At 47.1% G+C, this 24,324-nt stretch overlaps 1 protein-coding gene across 1 annotated transcript; it reads left to right on the top strand.

Annotated features, from left to right (window-relative positions):
- The first annotated feature begins 463 nt into the window (after window positions 1-463).
- Window positions 464-23,894, top strand: NSFL1C (NSFL1 cofactor). Its single transcript, XM_059133709.1, has 9 exons — window positions 464-623; window positions 2,957-3,054; window positions 8,748-8,822; window positions 11,350-11,515; window positions 12,130-12,222; window positions 13,240-13,349; window positions 14,169-14,306; window positions 20,973-21,137; window positions 22,175-23,894. Exons 1-9 carry the CDS (start codon window positions 519-521, stop codon window positions 22,335-22,337), a joined length of 1,113 nt encoding a protein of 370 aa, XP_058989692.1. The 5' UTR covers window positions 464-518; the 3' UTR covers window positions 22,338-23,894.
- Window positions 23,895-24,324: the final 430 nt, after the last annotated feature.

Genomic DNA, 24,324 nt, shown 5'->3' with positions numbered 1-24,324 from the left:
GGGGGTTAGTGTTGAGAGCAGAGGAGGGACCTGTTGTTCCAGGTCTATTTTCTACCCTAGAATGTGAACACGAGGGCAGGGAATTCGTTTTGCTCTTTGCCTGTCCCCATCCCTGGAAGAGCACCAGGCTCTTTGATCGCATTCAGTAAATCTGTGAACGAGGAAGTGAATGGACGAATAAATAAATGAATGAAATGAAGGACTGAGTCAATGAATAATTACGTATCTGACTCCTCCAGAGATCCTTCATCCCACAGGTGCCAGGAAGACCGGCTCCGCCTCTCCACCGCCCGACTTCCACCCCGCCCTTAGGCTGCAGATCCGCGCCGCGACCGCCAGAGGGCGCGGAGCAGGGGGAGTTTCCCGCACGGAGGGCTTTGCGTGAGGCACCGCATGGGGCGGGGCCTGCGGACGGGCGCCTCTCGGCTGGGTCTGGTCGACCGGCGGGCGGAACGCGGCTGCGGGGCTGAGGCTGTGCGGCGGTGGCCGGAGCGGTTCGGCCGACGCACAGAGCGAAGATGGCGGCGGAGCGACAGGACGCGCTGAGGGAGTTCGTGGCGGTGACTGGGGCCGAAGAGGACCGGGCCCGCTTCTTCCTCGAGTCGGCCGGCTGGGACCTGCAGGTAGCGGCGCGGGGCCGGCTGCGTCGGGCCGGCCGGGGGCTGCGGGAGGCGGGCGTCCGGCGCATCAAGCCCGCGGTGGCCGAAGCGCACAGTCATCCCGCCGGGCTGCGGCCCGACCCAGGCCTCAGGGTCCTGAGGCCGCTTGCCACGCGTCGCCAGCTTGGCTGGGCGTGGGAAAACGCGGGCCAGCCCCGGCCGGGCCCTCCTCTGCTGGGTCTCGGGTCTCCCCTCCGCCTCGTCCGCTCGCGGGGCCAGCGAGACTGGGCACTGCCGCGACCCGCGTGGAGAGGGAACCGGGGGGCGTGGCGGCCGCGCCGAGGCTCTGCTGGGGCCAGGCCGGCGGGAATGACCAGGTCCGAGGTGGAGCTGCACGGAGGAGAAGGTGATTGTTTACTTCCCTTCACGCCGCCCCTGCTGCGGGTTGAGGGAGCATCCCGGCCCAGGCATTGGCCCACGCCCCCTCCTACCCTGTTCCTGGGGGAGACTCGCTCCAGGGTGGTGGCGCAACCTGGGAGCCTCTTCGTCTTTCCTGGTTCAGTCTTCTGTAAAATGGGAGGCTCGTGGAGTTTACCGTCCAATGTACTGGCACGTACTACGTACTCATTAAATACTTGTTAATTAAGGCATTAACATGAGCTACACGAGGGAGGGATTTTTTGTAAATTGTTAAATCTCCCGCGCCCAGAACAGCTCCCGGCTCATAATGGGCGCCCAGTAATTAATTATAGAAAGAATTGTGTAAATGGTCTTGGTCTGCCTGCGTCTTAGGTGGATGACAATGATTAGTATTTCTTGATTCCCTAGCATGAGCCAGGTGCTATTCTAACTCCTTTACGTATCTTAAAATTACTTAATCTTTGCAATTTGCCGCTGAGGTTTAGGGAGGTTAAGAAACTTGCTCAAGGCATCACTAGCTATAGACTGGAAAAGATAGCCTTAGAACTCAGTTCTGATTCCAGAGCCCTGAAGCACCAAGTGCCAGGCACTTTCCAGGTGATGATTTGTTTAATCCTAATAACAGTGAGGTAAAGAAAACTAGCTCCGCTGTATAGGTGAGCGGTTAGACGCTGAGAAGGCAAGTGATAGGTCCCAGATCCCACAGCCAGTAAACAGTGAGGTTGGGATTTAAACTGGGTCTGCTGACTCCACCATTTAAATTGCTTCCGCAGAGCAAAAGAGTTAGGTATATTGTCACGCCTGTACACACAGCGTGCAGCCCTGTGCAGGGCAGAAATACAAAATGCAGCCACAGCCTGGAAAACCTAGGAGCTCACAGTGTTACCCAGTTGCCAGGTCATCAGTCCCACTCTCCTCACACTACAGGTAGGGAAACTGAGGCTCGTGCATGTGACATGACTTGCCTGCCAGGGCCAGGACTGGAATGTAGGCCCCCCTCAATTTCAGTGCGTGTCCTATGACAGCACACTGCCTCCAGCTGACTGGTTATATCCCATGAAGGTATACTCCTGACTGGATGATTATGTTTCACAGGGGCTCATTGCCTACTCTAAGGCTGGTGATCTTGAGGACAGGAGCCATATCTTTTTCATCTCCGCAGACCTCAGTGCTCTTTCTTACTCCTTTGTTTAAAGTGATTCATAAATACCTAACTGTTAAGTCAGTGAGAGAACAGCCAAACACAAATGGCCAAAAGACTCCCGTATACCTGCTGTATGTAGAGAGCGAAGGCATGACTGTGCAGGAATGTTACTGGATCCTCTCATTCGTTGCGCAGGGTTGGTGGGACAGGTGTCTGCGTTGCATAGATGAGGAAACTGGGCCTTAGAGAGAAAGTAAACAAAGCAATTTGGACCCTGTTCCAGATTCTTGGCTGTCTCGTAAGGGCCTGAGCAGACTGCCTGGGATGGAACGAGGCTCTAGTCCTTACCAATTGCTTAACTTTGGGAATTTTCTTAATTTCTCCGTGTTTCTGTATCAGCTATAGAATGAGACAGTAACACCAATCTTCGAGGAGTAAATGAGTTAACACATGTAGAGTTATGTTCAGAACAACGTGGCACATAAAGAAATGCTCAATAAATGTACACTGCTTTTACTGGATCACGTTTCCTAGTAAAATGAGAATGAGGAGTGTCTCCATCCTAGCCTGCCTTCTTGCCTTCTATTATTTCCCTTAGTGGATGGAATTTGTTTCAGGTGATAAGAAGAGAGATGCTTGCTATCTTTTTATCTCTTTTTATGTGGTCCCCAGATAGAGACCACCTTCTAAGTGTGAGCCGTACCTTCGTGACTATGCTTTTTTGTACTCAAAGGAAATATGTGTTAAATGAAGGCCTGTTTAAGAATCCCAAATTACAACGTCTCTGTTGCAGATCGCCCTAGCGAGCTTTTATGAGGATGGAGGGGACGAAGACATTGTGACCATTTCGCAGGCAACCCCCAGTTCAGTGTCCAGAGGCACAGCCCCCAGGTAAGGGCCAACTTCAATTATTGCTACTTGGGTGTGCTACCAACAGTGATGAGGACCAGTTTCCTGACTTAATGGAGGATTAATCGTGGGGATACAGACCAGTGGGTTGGAGAAAGAAAGTTAACTGGTGGATACTAGTTCCTTACATGACATGTTCCTCTCCTGTAGAGAGAGGCACAGCACACTACGGTGCAGACTCTTACCTGATTGTGGTTTACGGCCCAGTCGTAGGGGGAACCACAGAACCTGCTTTTAAGTTGTTTCAGGGTCTTTTATTTATAAATGTGAGGAGTGATCTCTCCGTCTCTAGAAGTTTTTAAGTAGAAACCAAAGGACTTCCTTTCTGGGGGCCATAGATGTAAAAGATTGGACTAGATGACTTTAGAAAGGCTCTTTTGATATTTTAGGATGCCTGTTACCCTATATAGTCTTAGAGAAAATAAACGTGTGAAACCCACTCTTCCCCAGATTGATTAAGTGAAACAGAGTTAACCTTTATGATTGAATTTACATCCCCTGTCACAGCCACCTAAGGTTCCCATGGCAGGTCACTGCTGTGATCTGCAGAGTGAGACAGTGCTGGTCTTCCAGGAGATAGGCAGGGCCTCTTCCTACAAAGATGTCTGAACTACAGCTCCCTCTGCTCTAGCCTGATTTGTTTTCTGCCCTCTGGTTTATGTTTTTATCAGAAAAAATTGTTTGGTTTTTAAATCAACCTCTGAGTACAGATAGAGTGTTTCTTTGCCAGTGGAGTGTAAATTATCTTTCTCTCTAAGAGCATCTAAGCTTTAAATTACATTTCCATCCTTTGAAGAAGGAGCACTAACCCCAGATTTTGTTCCTCCCTAACTTCTTTCCCTGTCTCCCATGTCCAGAGAAGAGGTAGTTGGCAGTCGATCTTTTAATTATTAATTAGGGACTGACCTACGAGGTACGGGTGATGGCTCCTCTGGTTGTTACTACCGGGTACATGGTTAATAGGGAGATGTTCCATCTGATTTCCTGGGAGAGTCTTTAATACGTACCCCCTGTTACTGTGGGGATATTGGCGTGTCAGACATGAGGGGGCGGGGGAGTTGAAATGTAGCCTGATACCAGTCACAGGTTTGCACTTCTCTCCGCTAGTAGCCTTAAAGCCCTGTCAAGGCAGTGGTTTATTGGAGCATAGGCCTACGAGCCCAACTGCCTACATTCAAATCCCAGCTCTGCTACTTGGGAGCTCTGTGTCCTTGGATGTTGACTGAACATCTCAGTGCCTCAGTTTTCCTCACCTGGTAAATGGGCAGTGCCTATAACATGAAAGATTAAAAGACTATAACTTACAAAGCATGTAGAACACAGCACATGTTCGCCGTTGTCCTTTTATTGTTATTAGCATTGGTTTTCATCATCCCCATTCATTTTCTGTGTGTCCCCTGTCTCTTTCCACAATGAATACATAGATAAAAAATAGACCTATAAGTAAAAGAATCGAGAAAATAGAGTTTAGTGTTAAGGCCAACAGGGACTGAACACATGTGCAGGCCTAAAGGCCTTGCTTTGTTGCTTCAGGTAAGCCTCAGACCTGGTACTCAGCTTGGGTGAAGCCAAGAAAAATGGAGAGGGAGGACGTAGTCTGTTACATCATTGTCCTTGCCTGGAAGGAAAAGACGGAGTGCATTCTCAGGAGAAGCCACACTTGTACTAGCCCCTCAGAGGAGTTGTGTGTGCGACCTGTCCCTGCTGCCACCCCGAGGGACTGGACTGCCACATGCAGGACACCTAGCCTGCTGCCGCGTGCCCCACCCCGCCCGTGCTGTCCTCTCCTTGACTGCTGTTTCATGTCCTTACTGTTGCTTTGGAGCAGCACTCTGTTAGTGAGGTCCTCCGTTGATACTAGAATCTGGAATGATGGGAGAAGGTTTATAAATGACCTAAAGTTATGGGCAGAATTTTGTATGTATGTTTTCTTTTCTGGCAGGAAAATACATAGCTTTTATCAGATTTTCCCAGGTCTTTGGGACATAAAGAAGTTAACCATTGCTAAAAGATGGTCTAAACTCCTCAGTCATTGCAGCGGTCATTTATTGAGCACTTGCCAGGTGCCAGACCCTGGGTTAAACCTTTACATGTACATGTCTTTAATCCTCACTAGAACCCTATGTGTGGGTACTGTTACTCTACCCATTTTACAGATGAAGATACTGAAGCTGGGTGTCTTCCCATGGTACACAGCTGGTAAAACAGGTATTTAAATGCAGCTCTGTTTCTGTTTCCAGCATTCCTCTCAGTGAGAATGATGTTCTGCCTCCCTTCATGGACATATAGGGTCCTCCAGAGCTGGCCCTGAACCAGCCATCCTAATCTTACCCCCTTTTTCTTGTCTCTCAGATCTTTAGTCCCACCAAACTGATTCATTGATACCTCAATGTTGCCTTATTTTTGGTTTTTCTGCTTTTGTTTGAGCCTCTCACCTAACTGGCCATGCCTGCTCTCTTTTCTGTCCAGTTCCCATGGGTCCTTCCAGGTTTAGCTCAGTCCCTACCTTCTCTTTTGAGTGTGTTGTCCCTAACCCATAGGCAGCATGCCATGGTCCTGTTACTCAGAAATCTAGTCACCTATAATTCATTTGCTTCTTGACCCGTGTCCACATACTACTTGGTGACATCTCTTGTGGGTCGTCTTGAACTTTTCTGATACTTAACTTCACTTTTTCTCCCTCAGTAAATTGGAAGTTCCTGGAAGTAGGAGGGCTAGGATTTCAGGAGCACCCACCATCTGCCTGGTTCTGCCAGATACTCTTACCTAGGTTGTTATGCCTCAGCAACTTGGGAAGTAGGTTGGGTGCTGGGTCTTAGAAAGATTAAGGGACTCACAGCTGCTGTTATGGCAGATTCAAGCCCAAGTCTGTGTATATAAAGAGCTGCTTCTGCCACATGCTACCCGCCCCCTTGTCCAGCACCTCCCATCCTGTACCTAGCACAAGGTAGAGCAGGAGGTAGCGATGTCTTTCATCCAGCTTAACTATACTTTCTTAGAATGTCAGGGACTGCCGTTTTCTGATTCTCTAAAACTATACTATCCAGTGTAGGACCCTCTAACCTCATGTGGCTGTTTAAATTAGTTAAAATTAAATTAAATTTAAAATTAGTTAAATAGTAAAAATTTTTTTTAAAAATTAAAATTGATTAAAAATTAAATTAATTTTTTTTTTAAATAAGGAGGAGGAAGAGGAATGGGAAACTTGGGGGAGAGTAAATTTTTTTTTTTTTTTTTAAGATTTTATTTATTCATTTGACAGAGATCACAGGCAGGCAGAGAGGCAGGCAGAGAGAGAGGAAGGGAAGCAGGCTCCCCGCTGAGCAGAGTCCAATGTGGGGCTCGATCCCAGGACCCTGGGATCACAACCCTAGCCGAAGGCAGAGGCCTTAACCCACTGAGCCACCCAGGTGCCCCATTCAGTTATTCATCCTAAGCACATTTCAGAAACTCAGTAGTCACGTGTGACTATGACTTCCATACTGGACAGCACAGGAACAACATTTCCATCTCTATGAAAAATGGATCTGACAAAGGATTTTTGTGCACTTCAGGGTGCCAGGGTACCTGGGAGATAGAGTTTCAATGCTGAAAAAATTGAAATTTCCGAGACATTTTGCCACTTTGTGGAGGACAAAGGACAAATTGTTCTAAAATTGGTGATGTCCCCTGGTCATCCGTGCCATAAGGTAATCTCAGAGCACTGCCCCAGAACAGCTCTCAGATCTGACCATGTGTCAGAATTACTTGGAGAGCTTCTCAAGTGCAGGGCGCTGGGCATTCCTCCCAGAGTTTCTGACTCAGGAGCTCTGAGGCAGGCCTGGGGACTGGCATTTCTCAGTCTTGCAGATACTGCTGATGCTCTCGGCCTGAGGACTAGCACTTTGAGAAGCACTTGTAATGTGCTGCACCAGGCATCAGTGCTCCGACAGCTCACAGAAGCCCAAGGGGTTGGTGCTGTGATTGGTCCCAGTGGCACCTGAGAACACAAAGACTTTGAGAACTTCATTAGCATGCCCCAGATCCGTGGGTGGGCTCACTCCAGATTAGAACCAGGTATGTGGACATCACAGTCTGTGTCAGATAGTGTCAGAGTCTGGATGGGAGAACTTCTGGAGAAAGACTCAAATCTGCAGCCAGAACAAGTGGTTTGCTCAAGCACATGTACACGTGGTATTTAAAGGTGTTTAACAACAGAGAGAGGGCATTTTTCCCGTGGATGTGAAGCTGAACATCTGTGGAAAACTCCCCCTGAGAAGATGAATGAGTGAAATTAGCCTTTCAGGGCCAGAGTACACATCTGTCGCTTGGATCCTTTTGAACTGTGTCATATAGAGATCCAGGAATGCCCAGGTCATTGCTCTCTGCTAACTCAAGCAGGCAGTGCATTTGCTACATTAATTGGTCTTTGTTCTTCTCTCCTTTCTAGTTGATGGCACTTCAAAGCCTGTTCCATCCTCTCATGGTCTCCTTGATATAAATCTTTAAGATTGAACTGCACCTTTCTCTGTAGAAAATAATTCCTTGAGCCTTCTCAGTCTAGCCCCTGTAAACCTACATTATCCCCCCCCCATTGTAGAGAACTTACTTGTTCCCCTAAGAAATACAGTTTATAAAATGTGTCTCATGATTTCTGAATTCCTGGAAGACAATCTAAACTAGAAAAAAAGTGACAGTTTAAAACAGTGTCAGAGGAGGAAGGTGACTCTTCATGTCAGAGGTGACTCTTCTGTGCCCTCTCCAGCCCCACACACAGCTTTGCTTTCTTCCTAAACTTTAATAAAGACTTGCTCTTGACTGACCTGCAGCAGAAACAGAGATATCCTCAGTACATACTCATTTCATTTTCACTTGTTGATAGCTTGCCCTTCCTGGAAAGTGTTACTTTGTGTGTATACCCCTTTCCTGCTGTGCCCTGCTGCTCCCTTACCCCCACCAGCCTCCCGCCCTTTTTCTACCTGACTGGCAGTCCACTCATTCTTTGGCACACAGTCCAAATAAATGTTGCATTTTCCTGGGAAAACTTTCTAGATGTTCCCCCATCCCTACCCTGGGAAGGACAAGACATTCTGTACTCACATGTGCCATGTGCTTCCCTCTGCTCCGACCCATACTGCACAGTATTTAACAGGGGCCATGAGCCTATAGCAACTGAAGAATAAGAGCTGTGTCTGGTCATCTTTATAGACCCAGTGTCCAGAACAGTATTTAAAAATTAAATGAAGAGGAGTGCCTGACTGACTCGGTCAGTGGAGCATGCACTCAGGATTGATCTCAGGATTGTAGGTTCGAGCCCCATGTTGGTTGTGGAGATTATCTAAAAATAATAAAAATCTGTTAAAGAAAAAGTAATAAGAATTAAGTGATGAAAATAGCTATCCAGTCGTAAGTTTTTAAAGTAGTACACACCCCTTACTGTTCCTTTCCTCCCTATAGGAGAGCTTAAATAGATTCTATTTCCCAATAGCCCTCTCTAATTTATTTGTAGTCCTGTGTTACCTTGAAGAAAAATTCCACATTATTTTGATAGAAAGGTTAGTCCTCTTTCATATAGATCCTCTTCTACCCCACCAAAAAAATTAAATCCTTGTGTCCTCAACTCCTTAGCAGCTGATAATGGGGCTACTTTTGTTTAACTCTTCCCAATATCTTTTTGCTCCTTTCTGTGTCTCCAGCGATAATAGGGTGACATCCTTCAGAGACCTCATTCATGACCAAGACGAGGAGGAGGAGGAGGAAGAGGGCCAGAGGTGAGTCTTTGCTGGGGGGTGCAGAGTCCACTGGAATGTCCTTGATAATGTGTAAGCCATCTAGAAGGACCTAGAAGGATAATGTGCTCAGTTATCATCAGCCATTACTATTGTGGCCTAGTCTGGGTGGGTTATATTCCAGAAACAGTCTCCCAGTCCCTCTAGCTTAGAAGTCATCCCTTTCCCCTGTTACTATTTTTTTCTTTAGGGGTATTCTGGGTTTTTCTTCTTTTAATTATTAAAATAAGATGTATTTGTTGAGGAGTGTTGGGGAAGGGAAACAAATCAATAAGAAGGAAAAAAGTTATTCATAATACCTGGTCTTCCAGTGGTCACCAGGTGTCAGTTATTTTGGGTGTATATCTTTCCAGGTTTTGTTTTGGTGGTTTTTTGGGGGGTTTGTTTTTTTTTTTTTCTTTTTTTCTTTTTAATTGAAATGGCAATATATCACATAATAAACAGAATTAAAGGCTTATCAGTGTGTATTCCCCCAATGCAAACACATACATACTATTTGGTCTGTCTGTTTTTAACCATTAGGAATGCTATAATAAAAATAATGTCCATTGTGGAAGATGGAATAGTGTACTGAGAAAATGTAACAGTTATACACCCTTTAGTAACTAGAGTTAATGTTTTGGCATATTTCTATTCAGTCTTTGCTCTGTATATAAATGTACTTTGTTTGGTATTATATTTTACATGGTGATAGTCAAATAATTTTGTTTCTTGTTTTTGTTGGATTAATACTATTTATTCAGTATTTCTCTGTACCATTGAGATTCATTACTGTTTTCAACAACTACAATAATAATTCGTCATACGGGTTGTCCAACATTTAAGTTTTTGATGGTTTTTTACCACTGTAAATATCATCGTTGTGAACATCTCTGTGTATTAATCTTAGGTTACATTTCAGATTATTTTCTTGGGGTAGTTTCTAGAAATGAAAGTGCAGGTCGAGGGAATAAGTATTTTTAATCACTTGATCACAGGCTCTTAGTTCACAAGCCAAGGCTTTGAGATTCCATTATAAAGACTTTTCAGTCCGCTGAGCAGAACTTCATCTGCAGCCTCATTTCACAGCTTGGAGTTCCCCACAGGCCCTGCCTCGGTCTGTCAGACATTCTTAACGATCATTATAGTAACTCTTATGGAAATTTAATAATCTCATGATGGTCACTCTTTGGGAAGCGGGCTGAGAAATTACATGTGTTCTGTTCTCTGTTTTCATCCATATAGTGACCTTTACACTGCCTCACAGCCTTCTTTTTAGATACATTCAAGGTTCAGAGTTTTACATTCCTTGAGTGAAAGGCAATGCCATCAAGTATGTGAATGCCCAACTTCTAAATGGCCGCTGCCTCCTTTTCCTGTCCTGTCACATCCTCCAGGTGATGACCTTCCTTTATTTCACATCCTGATTACATCCTCAGCCCCTCAGCATTTCAGACCTGATGACATTGGTGCTATCGTCCTTGTCAAGGCCTGTGGCTTGCCTTGCATTCAGTGGGGAATGTCAGGAAATAAAAAGCTGGGACTAATTTTATAGGTTCTCAGCTCTCCCCACTGGGAGACACACTATTGACCTAGCAGTGAATAGGAGCAACAAGCAGGTGGCTAGCCAGGCTACATGAGTACTGGTTTTTAGAACCAGATTAAAAACTGCTAGCTTCGTCTCAAGCCACGTTTGGCCCATTGCAGAGCCTGGTATGGGTATTTTGGGGCTTGTATTTGGCTTTCCCTGACCTCCTTCAGTATCCTCTTCTCAATGCCCCAGAGGGTATCACCAGAATAGCGAGGTGAGGTGAAGCTTGGGTGAGCTCTCGGTGCTGTATCACACCACCTCACATGTGTGCATTACTCTGTGCTTGTTCTTTTGCATACATCTGCTGATTTGAACCTCATGGCCCTGACTTAAGGAGCAGGTAGGTAGGGCATGTGGTCCTTCCCTCCCATTTCAGAGATAAGAAAAATGAGATACAGGGCAATGCACTGGTTTGCCCAGGGTCACTCAGTGGCAGAGCGAACACCGGAGCCTAGCTGCTCATGCTAACCATACCGCTGCCTCTGTTAACCTAGAGCTGCTAGTGGTAGCTGCTCCTGCCTGTGACTATAGCTGCTGTCTCCTAGAGAGGTGCTAGCCACCGGATGGATAATTCCCAGTTGGAACTATTTTTGGACCTGGCATGTTGTCATGCATGCCTGGAATGCCCTCCCCTGGTTTCTTCACCTGATAAAATGTATCCTCATCCTCAGGACTCAGCCCAGAAGATATTCTAGGAAGCAGTGATTATCCTCCCCAGCTCAGTGCTCCAGAGCACCCCTTACTGACCTGCATTGCTGTTCACACTGCATTATGCCTGCCTGCCTACTTAACCTGTTTCCCCAACTAGACAGTAAATTGCTTAAAGATGGACATTGCACCCTTTAATTCAGTGTGCCTAGCACCTAGCCCAGAGCCTGACACCTGCTCTATTCATGTTTTCCAAGTGTGTTTAGTGTTAGACATGTATTTTCTATGCAGGTTTTATGCTGGGGGCTCAGAGAGAAGTGGACAGCAGATTGTCGGCCCTCCCAGGAAGAAAAGTCCCAACGAGCTGGTGGATGATCTCTTTAAAGGTGCCAAGGAACATGGAGCTGTAGCTGTGGAGCGAGTGACCAAGAGCCCTGGAGAAACCAGTAAACCAAGAGTGAGCATAAGGGTTGTTATCTGTGGCCATAGGCCTCTGGTTTTGCGGGCTGTGGGACCCCTTTCTCACTCCAGTAGTGACTGAATTTGTTTTGTTTTGTCTTTCACTGCTCACTTGCTCTTACATGTGCAAGAGCAGTGTAGTTTCTCTCACCTTTTAACATGAAATCAAGATTTGAGGCAGTTTTCAAATCTTGGCCTGGGGGCTAGAACAGGTCCTATATACTGTTTTATTTGGCCAGCTTGATTTACTCAGTGTTTTACCTTTTTTGTTTTAATTAAATTAGTACCACCTGTGTTACATAAATTCTAGATTTCTGTTGTCTTTGGAAAAGTCAGAAAGTCTTCAGTATTACCTTGCACCCAGATTCCTGCATGACCATAATTAACTAGAGCTTAGTAGCAGCTCTTCCCTTTAGCCAAGCAGTGCCTTCCCCCACTCCCCCACTAATCCTGGTCACTTTATTCATCTACCATACTGCCTTGGCCCTGTGGCCCTGAGTTCAATACCAGAGCAAGTACACCTAGTAGGTAAACTTGAGGTATGTCATTGTATCTGAGTGACCCATCACCATTGCCCCTCTCCTCAAATGTTTATGAACTTGTGTTCTGTAGCCATTTGCAGGGGGTGGCTATCGCCTGGGGGCAGCACCGGAGGAAGAATCTGCCTACGTGGCAGGAGAAAGGAGGCGGCATTCCGGCCAGGATGTGAGTGCATTTACATTCTTTGGGAAGCTCATAGACTGTTCTGTCGTTTTTCAGAGGCAGTTGGTCACATGTTATTTGTACCAGCAGCCTCTGAAAGGGAAGAGGCAGTGCCGTTACTGTGGTCCTTGAATGGAGAGGATTATCTGACGGGCAGGGGCACTCCTGAGAAGGGGTGAGCAAAGGAGATGGATAAATGAAGGAGTTTCCTGAGCATTCTGTGAACCTTGGGCAGAGGGATGATTCTAGGGTTTTCTGGTGGTGTGGACATGGCTAAAGAACTTTGGCTTCACTCCACCCAAGGAGGCCTAGAACACAACTGAAAAAATTTTCCTTACTACTGTTCAGTCCTTTTCTCTCTGTGTTTAGAGTCCCCTCTCCAATAAGTGTCTCATACTATATCAGTAATTTTGAGGTTTGTGAATTTAATATTGTGCCGTAAACAGATGCTTGGCCTTATGACCATTAGTTTCTATAATGTATTTGTTTTTAATCATTTTTGGGTTTTATTCCAAAATAAAGTCAAGCAAGAGGAAAATAAAAACCATATGCACCTGAAGCAGCAGCTGCTAATATGTTGGTTTGTAGCCTTGACTCTTTACTGTGAATATGTATGGGGAATTAACAGAGATAGCATTTGTAATAACTGCAGAATAGTCCCATGAGTAAATTTGCCATGGCAGTTGAGTTGAGCACAAGCTACAGGCCAAGCACACTGGCAACCCTACAGATAAGCCACAGCTTCGACTCAGAACCACTTAGCTAGTGAGTGCAAAATCGAGATGCAGACCCAGGTCTGCTTAAATCAAAGTCCATGCTCTTAATCTGTTGCCATATCACCTTCTTTTAGGTTAATACTTGGTGGTTGATTGGATTTTCTCATGCATGCATGTGTGTGGCGTGTCTGTGTTTTGATAATGACACAGGAAAAGAGTAAGAACCTGCTAATTTGCGGGGTCGCATTAGTATGTTTGTCAGTTTCCTGACAGTGTATGGACTGCTTACCTTCTTTTTTCACAGGTTCATGTAGTATTGAAGCTCTGGAAGAGTGGGTTCAGCCTGGACAATGGCGAACTCAGAAGCTACCAAGACCCATCCAATGCCCAGTTTCTGGAGTCTATCCGCAGAGGGTGAGAAGAGAAGCCCTCCTCTGGGTTCCATGTCAGTGAGTTGAATGGGAGATGGAAAAGAAGGGGCTGATCGAAATGTTTATTATTTCAGAAGTAAAAAGATTGATTGATTTTAGAGTGGGGCAGTGCATTGGGGAGGGACAGTGAGACAGAGAGAATCTCAGGCAGACTCTGTGCTGAGCACGAAGCCTGATGTAGGGCTCGATTCTGTGACCCTGAGATCACAACCCAAGCTGCAGCCAAGAGTTGGATGCTTAACTGGCTGGGCCACCTAGGCGGCCCTCCCCCCCATATTTAAAAAATTTTATTTATTTTGAGAGAACGCACGTGTGCGCATTTGTGAGCATGGGGTGGGGCAGAGGGAGAGAGAACCTCAAGCAGGTTCACACTCAGTGCAGAGCCCAATGAAGGGTTCGTTCTCAGGACCCTGAGATCATGAGTCCAAAATCAAGAGTTGGACTCTCAACTCACTGAGCTACCCAGGTGCCCCAAGCAGTGAAAAAAATTTAAGCAGATATAACATGGTTAAAATACAGATTTACAGATCTAAAACCTTGAGTGTCTATTTTTCCCTTCTGGGCCTGGGACAAAACCAGGTGACCAAATAAGATAGAGGTCTCAGTTGTGACTTTGAGCAAGTGAGAGACACGTGGGAGGCAGACAGTAGCCACTGAAGTAGCCGCTCCTTGTGGGGACCCAGGGACTTTCACTTTGGAACGACTTTCATTTGGAACTAGGATGTTTCTCCTCCCTTTGCACCCATCACTGCCATTCCCATGCTGCTCCCTGTGGACCGCAGCATTGCCTTTTCTCCTGCAGGGAGGTGCCAGCAGAGCTGCGGAGGTTAGCTCACGGTGGGCAGGTGAATTTGGACATGGAAGACCATCGGGATGAGGATTTTGTGAAGCCCAAGGGAGCCTTCAAAGCCTTCACTGGAGAGGGTCAGAAACTGGGCAGGTAAGAGCAGCACAGGCAGAAGCGGGACGTGCCGGTAGCTCTCCCTGCCCCTGTAGACCCAGCATCTCACTCACTTGACACGTAGCTCTTCACCATTAAGATCATTGTACATTTCATTTGTATGGGAGGAAGAGTGTGGAGACCGTGGGCTTTGGTGTTAAAAGACCTGAGTTTAAAATCTCTTCTTCACTTTCTAGCCATATGACCTTCGACTGCAGGGCAAATCTCAGTTTGCCCAAGTATGAAATGGGACTGATGAGAGTCCTTACCTCCTTAGCAACTGAGGAGCCCAGAGCGCTGCCCCACAGTGAGCAGTCAGTCAGTTAGCAGGAAGGGCAGTACGTTGCTGCTTTGATTCAGTAATCTAGCCTGTTCGCAGGGGTAGTAACCTCCTTCATGGCTTTTGGCTGAAACAGACACATGTTTTCTTGGGTCACCAGAAATGGGGGTTTGGAGGGATGAGAAATCCTGGACTCTGCCACCCAGCCAATATTACAACAACTTTGTTCAGGAGCCAAGGAAGCTCAGGGACATTATTGCCCTATGCAGGTGGCTGCTCCACCATTGTGGCGGCCCTTATCTCTTCTTTGGCCCTGTGTGATACTGTCACTTCCTGTGACTTTTTCAGCCTTGTATCCTCTGCCACTGCCTCCATCTTGCATTCAGACCCCTGATAGGATCTGATTGGTCGAAATCACTGTTGCCTTTGATAGGTGGAGTTCTCCCACCAGACCTTGGCCAACCCATACTCGGGCTGCCTTCCCTCGGGAGGCCCATTCAGCTCTGTCCATGGAGTTACTTGGTCAGTGTTCTTCAGAGAGAGCTGTGCCCAGAAGAGGCATTTGGAATAGTGAGCCTCCCTGCTAGTATTAGAGCATTATTTTACAGAAGGAGTGCTGAGATTCTTGGACTCTAAGGGTTATCCTTGGAGGCATGACTGGTATGTGGTGGAACCAAGATTGGAACCCAGGCCTTCTGACTGGCATTTCTTCCCACACCTGTACAGTGAGCACCCTCTCTGATCTAGACCTGACAGCTCTTGAGCTAAGCGCTGCCCGTGCTCACCTCATAACCATCTGTAGGGATTGGAGTGTGGTCTGCCAGCAGCTGGGCCCTTTGTGCTTCAGCTGGGCCCTCCTGGACCCCCCTGCCTCCCTGATGGCCATTATGCCTTATCAGGAGCTAAGATGATAGCTCAGGACATTAGAGACCAATAGGCTAATATCCCAAGACCAAAATAGGAAGTCTGCCCTGCTCTCATTTCGTCCACCACATTGGGCCTAGGGGTTAGTCCCAAGACAGCTGTCCTCGGAGTGGTCCTGTCTATGGCTTCCGTGGTAAACTTTGTAGAGCGCTAGATAATTCTTTTTTAATTATTAAAATAAAACATATTTATCTTTCAAGAAATAATAGAAAATACAGATCAAGAATAAAAACAATCTAATACCCAGATATATCCAGTTAGTATCATTCTAGTCTTATATGTGTGGGTGTGTATGTGTGTAAATTGGGAATGCTATTTTATCACTTGTTGTTTTGCTTAATGAAACTAATATGGCTACCTACACCAGTAAATGTATTTCTACAATCTTATTTCTAATGCTAACATAACTTTCCGTCTTAAGGATGGGCTATAGTTTAACCAGTCCCCGCTGTGAACCATTTAGGCAGTTGCCAGTATTAAGAACCACATTGCAATGAATATCTCTAATTAAATCTTCGTATACCCCCTAATCTTGGGTTGGAAGTAAAATTGCCAGCTCAAAAGGTCTTCATATTTTTAAGGTGGTGTCAAATTGTCCTCCAGAAAGGATGTATCCATTTTTGCCCACCAGCTATTGTAAGGAAGGAACCAGAACACTGTACAATTGGGCTTGTTTGGCTTCATTATATTGATGGGAAGTGCTACTACTGGAAAGTCTATATTATTTGTGCAAGACTCCACATCTCAAAAAATTTTTAGAAATTTTTTTTAAGATTTTATTTACTTGAAGGAGAGAGAGAGAGCATGAGCAGGGTGAGGATCAAAGGGAGAAGCAGACTCCCTGCTGAGCAGAGAGCCTGATGTGAGGCTCAATCCCAGGACTCTGAGGTAATGACCTGAGCTGAATGCAGATTACTAAGCCACCCAGGTACTCTCCAAAATTAAAATGTTGCTTTTAGCAAGAGGGGAATAATTTTATTATGTGGAGGATGAATCCAATAAGTTGAGACAGATTTTGATAATCAGGTGTTTGACAGCGCTTGATTTTGTCTAAATAAATATTCTTTGCCAGTGCCACTTTCATTTAATTCCAGTATGGCTTTTTATGAAAAATGAGCAAAAGACTTGTTTTATACAGCTAAATAAGGTTTTGTAAGCTAAGTAAGGTTTTAGCTGTTCAGTCTAAACTAGATGGACAGCTTTTTCTAGTTTTTCCCATAAATTTTGCATCATTTTACATTGTCATCTTGTCAACTAAAATGATCAAGAGCCAAAAGTAAGAAAATGTTCTCAGGTTTGCCTAAAAAATCAGTCAGTCTGGGTGCCTGGGTGGCTCAGTGGGTTGAGCCTCTGCCCTTAGCTCAGATCATGATCACAGGGTCCTGGGATCAAGTCCCACATAGGGCTCTTTGTTCCATAGGGAGCCTGCTTCTCTCTCTCTCTCTCTCTGCCTGCCTCTGCCTACTTGCCTCTCTCTATATCAAATTAAAAAAAAAAAAAAAAATCAGTCAGTCCTGGGTTTTTTCTCCAGTTATCTGAATGAATAACTTGTTCTCAGTTCAAAAACTTGAGAAAACTCTTAAAGTTGGATTAAACTTCATTATTTTAGGTTTTACATCTGTTTGTTTGGATGGGAACTAATCTGAAGGTCCAGGAAAGACTGCCTCTATTTGATTATGAATAACAAACACCAAGAACGCCCTGGGAGGGTGTGGGTTTGCTGCTACCAGGATTGGGTTTCGGTTGCTCACCATTCTTTCTGCAGTGGTCATTTTGTAAAGAGACAGCAAGGTTGTCAGCGCTTACAATTGTGACAACAAAGCACCTTAGTGTCCAGTTAATTCCTGACTACAAAGGAAATGAGCAGTTGGGTGATTCAGGCTCTTGATCTGGGTGAGGCACTATTGCCCCGTGAGTTATATGGTATTTGCAGGGAGATAGTAAAGAAACTTTCGGATGTCTGATCTGACCATTCCTGTCCCTGGGTGAAGTGCCTTCTCTACCTCAGATGACCCAGTCACTCCTTGCAAGGTATGGCTCAAGTGCCAGCAGTTCTCCAGAAACACCAGACCCAAGGCTTCATTCCCTTGAACCAATGCATGTGGCTATCGTAAACAACTAGAGCAGTTTGGACCTACTACTTTTTGAGTGTCTTGCTACAAATAAGAACCGTAAGATCTGGTGTGGAGGTTCCTCCTACTCCAGTCCTTACCCTCCTTGAGGGCTGTGTAGGTTGGGAGTGCCCCTTAGGTGACCTTCAGTTACAGCCCAGGGCCAGGCATGATTTGGGTCCAGAATGTAGACAAATCAGCCAGCTGATTTGGGTCCAGAGTGTAGACAAATATAAGTGGGGCAGGACCTTGAGGAATGGTAGTAGTCAGCTTTTAGAGTGCTTTTCTGCTGTTAGCAAAGCATTAGAGTAAGTATTTCATATGTGTTACCACCTTTAATCCTGTTTCAATCCCTAGGCTACAGATGAAGACTCTGAGCCTTGCAGAGGTCAGGTCGCACCCAAGGTCACACTGCTGGTTAGTGCAGAGATGGGTTCCCTCCAGTCTCTGCTCTTACCTCCCATGCTGTATTGCATCTCAGATGTTCTTACATAGACATAGGTCTTTGTTTGTGTTCTTAGTCTATGCTGGATACAGTGCATTATTTTTAGCTGTTATCTCAACCAGAAATTTCATTTAACTCCCATGTTATTGATGAGCAAACTGTCTTGGGACAGTGTTCCATAAGTCCAGGTCTAGGTCTGCCTGACTCCAAGGCTTGGTGGGAGACTATGGCAGGTGTTAGAGCACGGGACAAGAGCCAGGTAGCTTGGCTTGTTTACTAGCTTCACCTAAAAATAACCCTGGGACCTGGTGTACATTGCTTAATCCCATTGTGCCTCAGTTTCCTCACCTAAAAAGTAATGATGAACGCCTGCCTCATACACCACTGAGGATTAAAAGAACTGCTGTGCGTGAAATACTCTGCCTCAGCCCAGCTTGCTGATGGCCGGTCCTGTGCTGTTTCTCCAGCATCACGCTGACTTTTCCTTCATGGGAACGGCTGCCATGTAGTGGACTGCCTGCCCTAAGAGGTATGGAGGTGGCGTAGGGATAGTATTCCCCTTTTACAGAGAAGGAAATGGAGAAGCCCAGATGTTCACTAATTGCTGAGGGTCCCCTAGCTCATGAGTGAGAGGTGTATCAGATTCTCTGGGAGCAGGGGACAGGTTTGAAAAAGCGATTTTAATGTAGGTATTTGTTTCTTAAAGTAAACCATAGGATGTGAAGCTTGACCAAGTCCTAGCTGGTAGGAACACACAGAATGTAGGGAGAGAAAGCTTGTTCATTACGTAAGTTTTTAAAAGTTGAAAAACTGCCCTACGGCATGCACCTCTATTTTCCCACCCATGAAATGGGAGACCATACCGTCTCAGAGGACAGTTGTAATGAGTCATGAGGCTGTGGCTATCAAACCCCCCACAAAGACAGCACGTGCGCAAAGTGAACACCATTCCCATTTCCCTGCGTTCCCCACCCTTTCCCGTACGGATACTCTGGGCTCTCTTGGAATAGCTTCTCTCGTTGTAGGCCTGACTGAAGATGTGAGAGATCCTTTCTGGCAGGCAGTAGCTTCGCTGAGTACCTGTTCTGTCCTTGGAAGTGTTACATGAACAGTTGAGGGACAGGCCACCTACAGTCTAATTAGACAGTTGGCCTAATGCCCGTGGAACTCCCAAGCAAAACAGAGTCAGTCTTGGGCATTTACAGGGGTAATGTTGAACTTCGTGAGCATCTCTTGAAGTCTGGGGTGTTGTGGTTTCTCTGTATGCCCTGGCTCACATTTGAGTACCATATGCAAAGCATGTGGTGGTCAAGTAAGTTTGCCTTAACTGCACAGTCTCTCTAGATGTTTAATATGCAAGTGGCTTCCGATGCTGCCAGTTTGTTTTGTGGCATTTCTGTAACCTTCCTAGGTGATGGAGGGACTGGATCTCAGAAAACACACTTGGGAAAGCACTTTCTGTTAGATTTGCTACCGGGTACTGTTTTTTCTGTTTTTGTTTTTGTTTTTTAAGATTTTTTATTTATTTGACAGAGAGAAAGAAATCACAAGTAGGCAGAGAGGCAGGCAGAGAGAGAGGGAGGAGGAAGCAGGCTCCCTGCGGAGCAGAGAGCCCGACACCGGGCTCGATCCCAGGACACCGGGATCACAACCCAAGCCAAAGGCAGAGGCTCCAACCCACTGAACCACCCAGGCGCCCTGGGTACTGTTTTAAGCTTATAAAGATCCAGGGCAAAAGGAGAGGTTTAAAAACTGATGTCATTAGAGACTTAGGAAAGCAACAAGCGGACATCTCATGGTCTTTTCTCTGCATGGGTCTGGGCTAGGGTGTCTGCTAAGAGAAAGGCTGGGAAATGAGATGCATAGGTGTTTACAGAAGAGAAGTGAAACCTCCCAACAGTTGTCAAGAATTGGGAGGTGTTTTCTTTTGTTTTTAAGATTTTGTTTGAGAGTGAACATGCACACTAGCAGAGAGGAACAGAGAGAGAGGGACAAGCAGGCTCCACACTGAGCATGGAGCCAGCGGGGGGCTCAGTCCCACAACCCTGAGATCATGACCTGAGCAGAAATCAGGAATTAGGACACTGAATTGACTGAGCCACTCAGGCACCCCAAGAATTGTATATGTCATTTTTTATCTGTCTATGCTGTATGTAATTGTCCCCTTTATCCCTAACAAAAATGGAGTAAGGCACATAGCCTTAGCCATTGTTCAAGGTCCTCGTTACCACCCTTGTTGAAACTAAGGGAGTTGCAGTAACTTGCCCAGCACCACATAGCTAATGGGTGAATTCAGACCCCGGTCCATCTGATCTAAGATCTGAGCTCTAAACACGGCAGCAGATACCACGTCCTGTTTGTAATGTGTAACTAATCCCTGTGGTGTGGGGTACTTGGTTGGCCTGAGGGAAATTTCTGCCCCCTTCTGATAGTTGACACAGGAGAATAAATGTGCACACGAGTAAGGTTGTACTAGGGAGTGCAGGCCAGAAAATTCGGTGACAGAGATGGAGTCTGGGCTGGTCCCTACATCCCAGCAGTCACCTACCAGGCTGTGTCAGGCCCCCTCTACTGCAGACTGCCCTCTCTCGTTGAGGCTTAAACTCAGCCTGATCTGGTCCTGCTGTGGGCTGTCTTGCATACTGCTTTAAGGACACCAAGGAAGAAGGGGGTGAGTCACTTGCCCCAGTTACTCAGGAGTGAGGAAGATAGCAGCGACATAGAGCGGATCCTGCAGGGCCTGTAGGTAGGTTCCACGAGGGCAGACTTGTCTCTGCCGTTCCCTGTGGTGGCAGCAGCAAGCCTAGTCCCAGATACAACGAGTGCTCAGACCAATTCCGAGGCGGGATTGCTTCTTCCAGGGGCCTTGTTTCTGTGTGCGGCCTGATATGATCCTCTTTCCTCAGCACGGCCCCCCAGGTGTTGAATACCAGCTCTCCAGCCCAACAGGCAGAAAACGAAGCCAAAGCCAGCTCTTCCGTCTCAATCGACGAGTCACAGCCCACCACAAACATCCAAATACGGCTCGCCGACGGCGGGAGGCTGGTGCAGAAGTTCAACCACAGCCACAGGTGCCTTGCGCCGTCTGGCCTTGATTATCCTGGGAGGGCCCCCTGAACACCACCAGGCGCTCCATGCCACCCCGAAGGCAATATTGGGATGGGAAGGTCTGCAGGTCAAAAGCCTTTGGTTCTAGTCCCTGCTCTTGCATTAAGTGTGGCCAGTAACAGCTTTTTCCCTGCTGTGGGTCTCATCCCTCGCCTGTAAAATTAGGGGATTGGAATTCTCAGGGTCTTTTTAGCACCCACAGCATTTGTTCACAGAAGATTTCGTGGTAAAGCCCAAGTACAGAATAATAAAAACTACTGTGGTTGATGGAGGATGGGAGGGCCATCATCCCCTCCAGTTGGCTTCCTCTACTCACCCACCTCCAGGGGATCTCTGAAAACCATTGGGCTGTCAAAGTCTCTTCTAGATATGCCCTATGAGAATACTAGAATACCTGCTCTACTGTTTCAGATCATCTGGGCTGGATTAAAGCCAACTGTGCCAACCCCATTTTAAAGATGGGGAAACAGAGGCACAGAAAGATTGAAGAAATGAGCAGAGAAGGACTGTTACTAGTATTATAGGTATTTAGCAACTCCTTTTTCTGGAATAGTCCTATCTGAATTTCATTAGCCATAGGCCAATTAAACCAGAAGCACATGTGGAGTCCAGGGAATGGCTTGACAGTCCTTGCGTGCTGACAGGGGTCTCCTGTGGGCTAAATTGTGACACGAGTGGGATTAGGATTACAGGAGGTGGGTCAGGAAGAGGAGCCTCTAGGAGGAGGGACCCAAATGTGGGCTGGAAGCCGGGCGTGATGAAAATCTAGGAGGAGGAAGAGAGAGAACGAAGGGAAGGAGGGTGGGATCACAGTACGGTGGCAGGTGTTTATCCCAGGTAACAGGGAGCAGCCGTGCAGGTTTTAAGCAAGGAAGTGACATGATCTGATGTGCTTCCAAGTGAGTGTTTTGGCTGCCCTGTGGAGAAGGATGGCCAGGGGTTGTGGACAGCAGAGAAGGGCCCTGCTCACCCACCTCCCCACCCACCCCCGCTCCACCAGGATCAGCGACATCCGACTCTTCATTGTGGACGCCCGGCCGGCCATGGCTGCCACCAGCTTTGTCCTCATGACTACCTTCCCGAACAAAGAGCTGGCTGATGAGAGCCAAACCCTGAAGGAAGCCAACCTCCTCAACGCCGTCATCGTGCAGCGGTTAACATAGCCGCCCGCCTGGCTGGCAGCCTCATCTCCCTCCTGCGTCCTCCAGGGCCAGCTGCCCCACGGGGACCACCCCTCCCACCCCCCCCATCCCGCACACCCAGCAGTCCAGTGCCACGTCTCCTCCGTAGCTCTGGGTTCTTAGATCTCGGTTGGACATTTGTTTTCTCCTTAGTTGCATTTCCTGGGTTTTTGTGAACGATCAATGGACTTTAAAGAAAAAAATAAAAATAACCAAAAAAATTGAAGGAATATCACCAGCATGTTGTACGGAACCTCTCCCACTGAAGCAGCCTTTGATTGCTTTAAAATCACATTAATTTCCAGGGTGTGTGGGGAGGAGCCTCCCTTCCATGATTGCTGCTTGAAAATGGCTTGTGGCCCACAATTGCATCTGCTAACATCCACCCACCGTCCCTGAGATGACTAGTGGAGGGTTCCCCTTTGTTGGGAAGGGAGTCCGGCACTCGAAGAAAGAGGTCTTGTTCTCACGCTCCCATGAGAACAAACCTCTTGACTGGGTCAAGCTGAGCAGCAGCAGGGGTGCCTGAGTGTGAGGTTAGATCTAGATGCCCACGAGCTCTTCAGGTGAAAATAAACACTTCCCTGTGCTCTTTCCACTCAAATCCTGGGAAATTCGAGCTCCCTGGACCTGGGACAGTTGGGATTTTGTTGCCCTCCACCTGCCCCAGCCCTTTCCTCCCCTGTCTGGGCTACTCACACCCTGATTTTCTCAGCCGTTCTGCCATTGCCTTATTTACTCCGTGCGCATAGATCTGTACCTGGGAGACAAGATAGGGTGTTTTCTCATTGGGAAGCAGCTCCTGCCAACCCAAGTGAGTGCGGAGTAGAGCTCTCAGCCTAGGAAAGGAAGGGAATCCGAATGTCCCTGTGCTCTCCACTCACGGCGCAGGGCAAATCAGATGGTGACGAAGGGAGGCCTTCCCTGCACCACAACACCTTCCACTGTGTGAGCGTTTGCAAGAGGCCCCTGCTGAGTCCATTTCGAGGGCGAGTACAGCGTCCCCAGCTCTAGTGTTCAGGTCCTGTGTGCAGTTCTCTGCCCTGCTGCCCTCTGTCACAGCACAGGCACGAGCTCCCCCTGATAAAGGCCTCCTCCCAGCAGCGTGCTTCCTGTGCAAGTTTGGCAGAGGAGGGTCACAGGGGTCTCAGATGGAAGTCCTTCCACCGCCCTAATAGTTGAACCACAGACTGAATCAGCACTGACTCAGAGTCTCCTGGTTTTGAATCATAATGTGCCTCAGCCCCCTTCCCAGACACTCCTCACCACACACTTGCTCTTTACTGCTTCACCCCTGCAGTGAGATAGGAATACGGCTTCCCAACCCCAGAGCTAGGGAAGGGCTTGGGGTTTCCCCTGGTACCCATCCTGACATGGGGATGTGACTTGGTATTTCTGATCCCAAACTGGCAGGGGCCTGCCAGGGCAGCAAGGTCCTCAGCACATCTGGCAGGCAGAGGTGACCACGGAAACGAAATGTGGGTCTGGAAAAACTTTGTAAATTGTTGTCACCTTGACCATTAAAAACCAGAACGAGGACAGCAGAGTTTTGTACTTTTTAATGGGTTGTTCCGAAGGAGTATACTAACAGTAGCTACTGCATTGCAAACCCTAAAGCCCAGGTCATGGCTGGTAAGTGATGAGGTGCTGTCTGCCTGCCTCCAGAGCTTGCGCCCTTAACCTCTGTGCCCTTGGTCTGTGTACACTCTATCCCCCAACCCCTGGCCCTGTTTGCATACACTCTACTTACATTCATTCTGCATTAATTAGTACATACCAGAGAGATCATAAAAACGCCACTTAGGAAAAAAAAAAAAAAAAGGGAAAAAAAAAACAAAACGCCACTTAGGACCTGCATCATCTGGAAGAACTTAAAAAGGGCTCTTCACATTTGCACCTCGCCTGGGGACGTAGGTAAGGCAGTGGGTCTGACTGTTGTCAGCTACGGCAGTTCAGACAGAGCGGGTGT

Source organism: Mustela lutreola, chromosome 9 (genome assembly GCF_030435805.1).
Source record: "Mustela lutreola isolate mMusLut2 chromosome 9, mMusLut2.pri, whole genome shotgun sequence".
NCBI lineage: Eukaryota > Metazoa > Chordata > Mammalia > Carnivora > Mustelidae > Mustela > Mustela lutreola.
The sequence above is the reverse complement of the archived record's forward strand: the minus strand, read 5'-3'. Positions and strand labels throughout refer to the sequence as shown.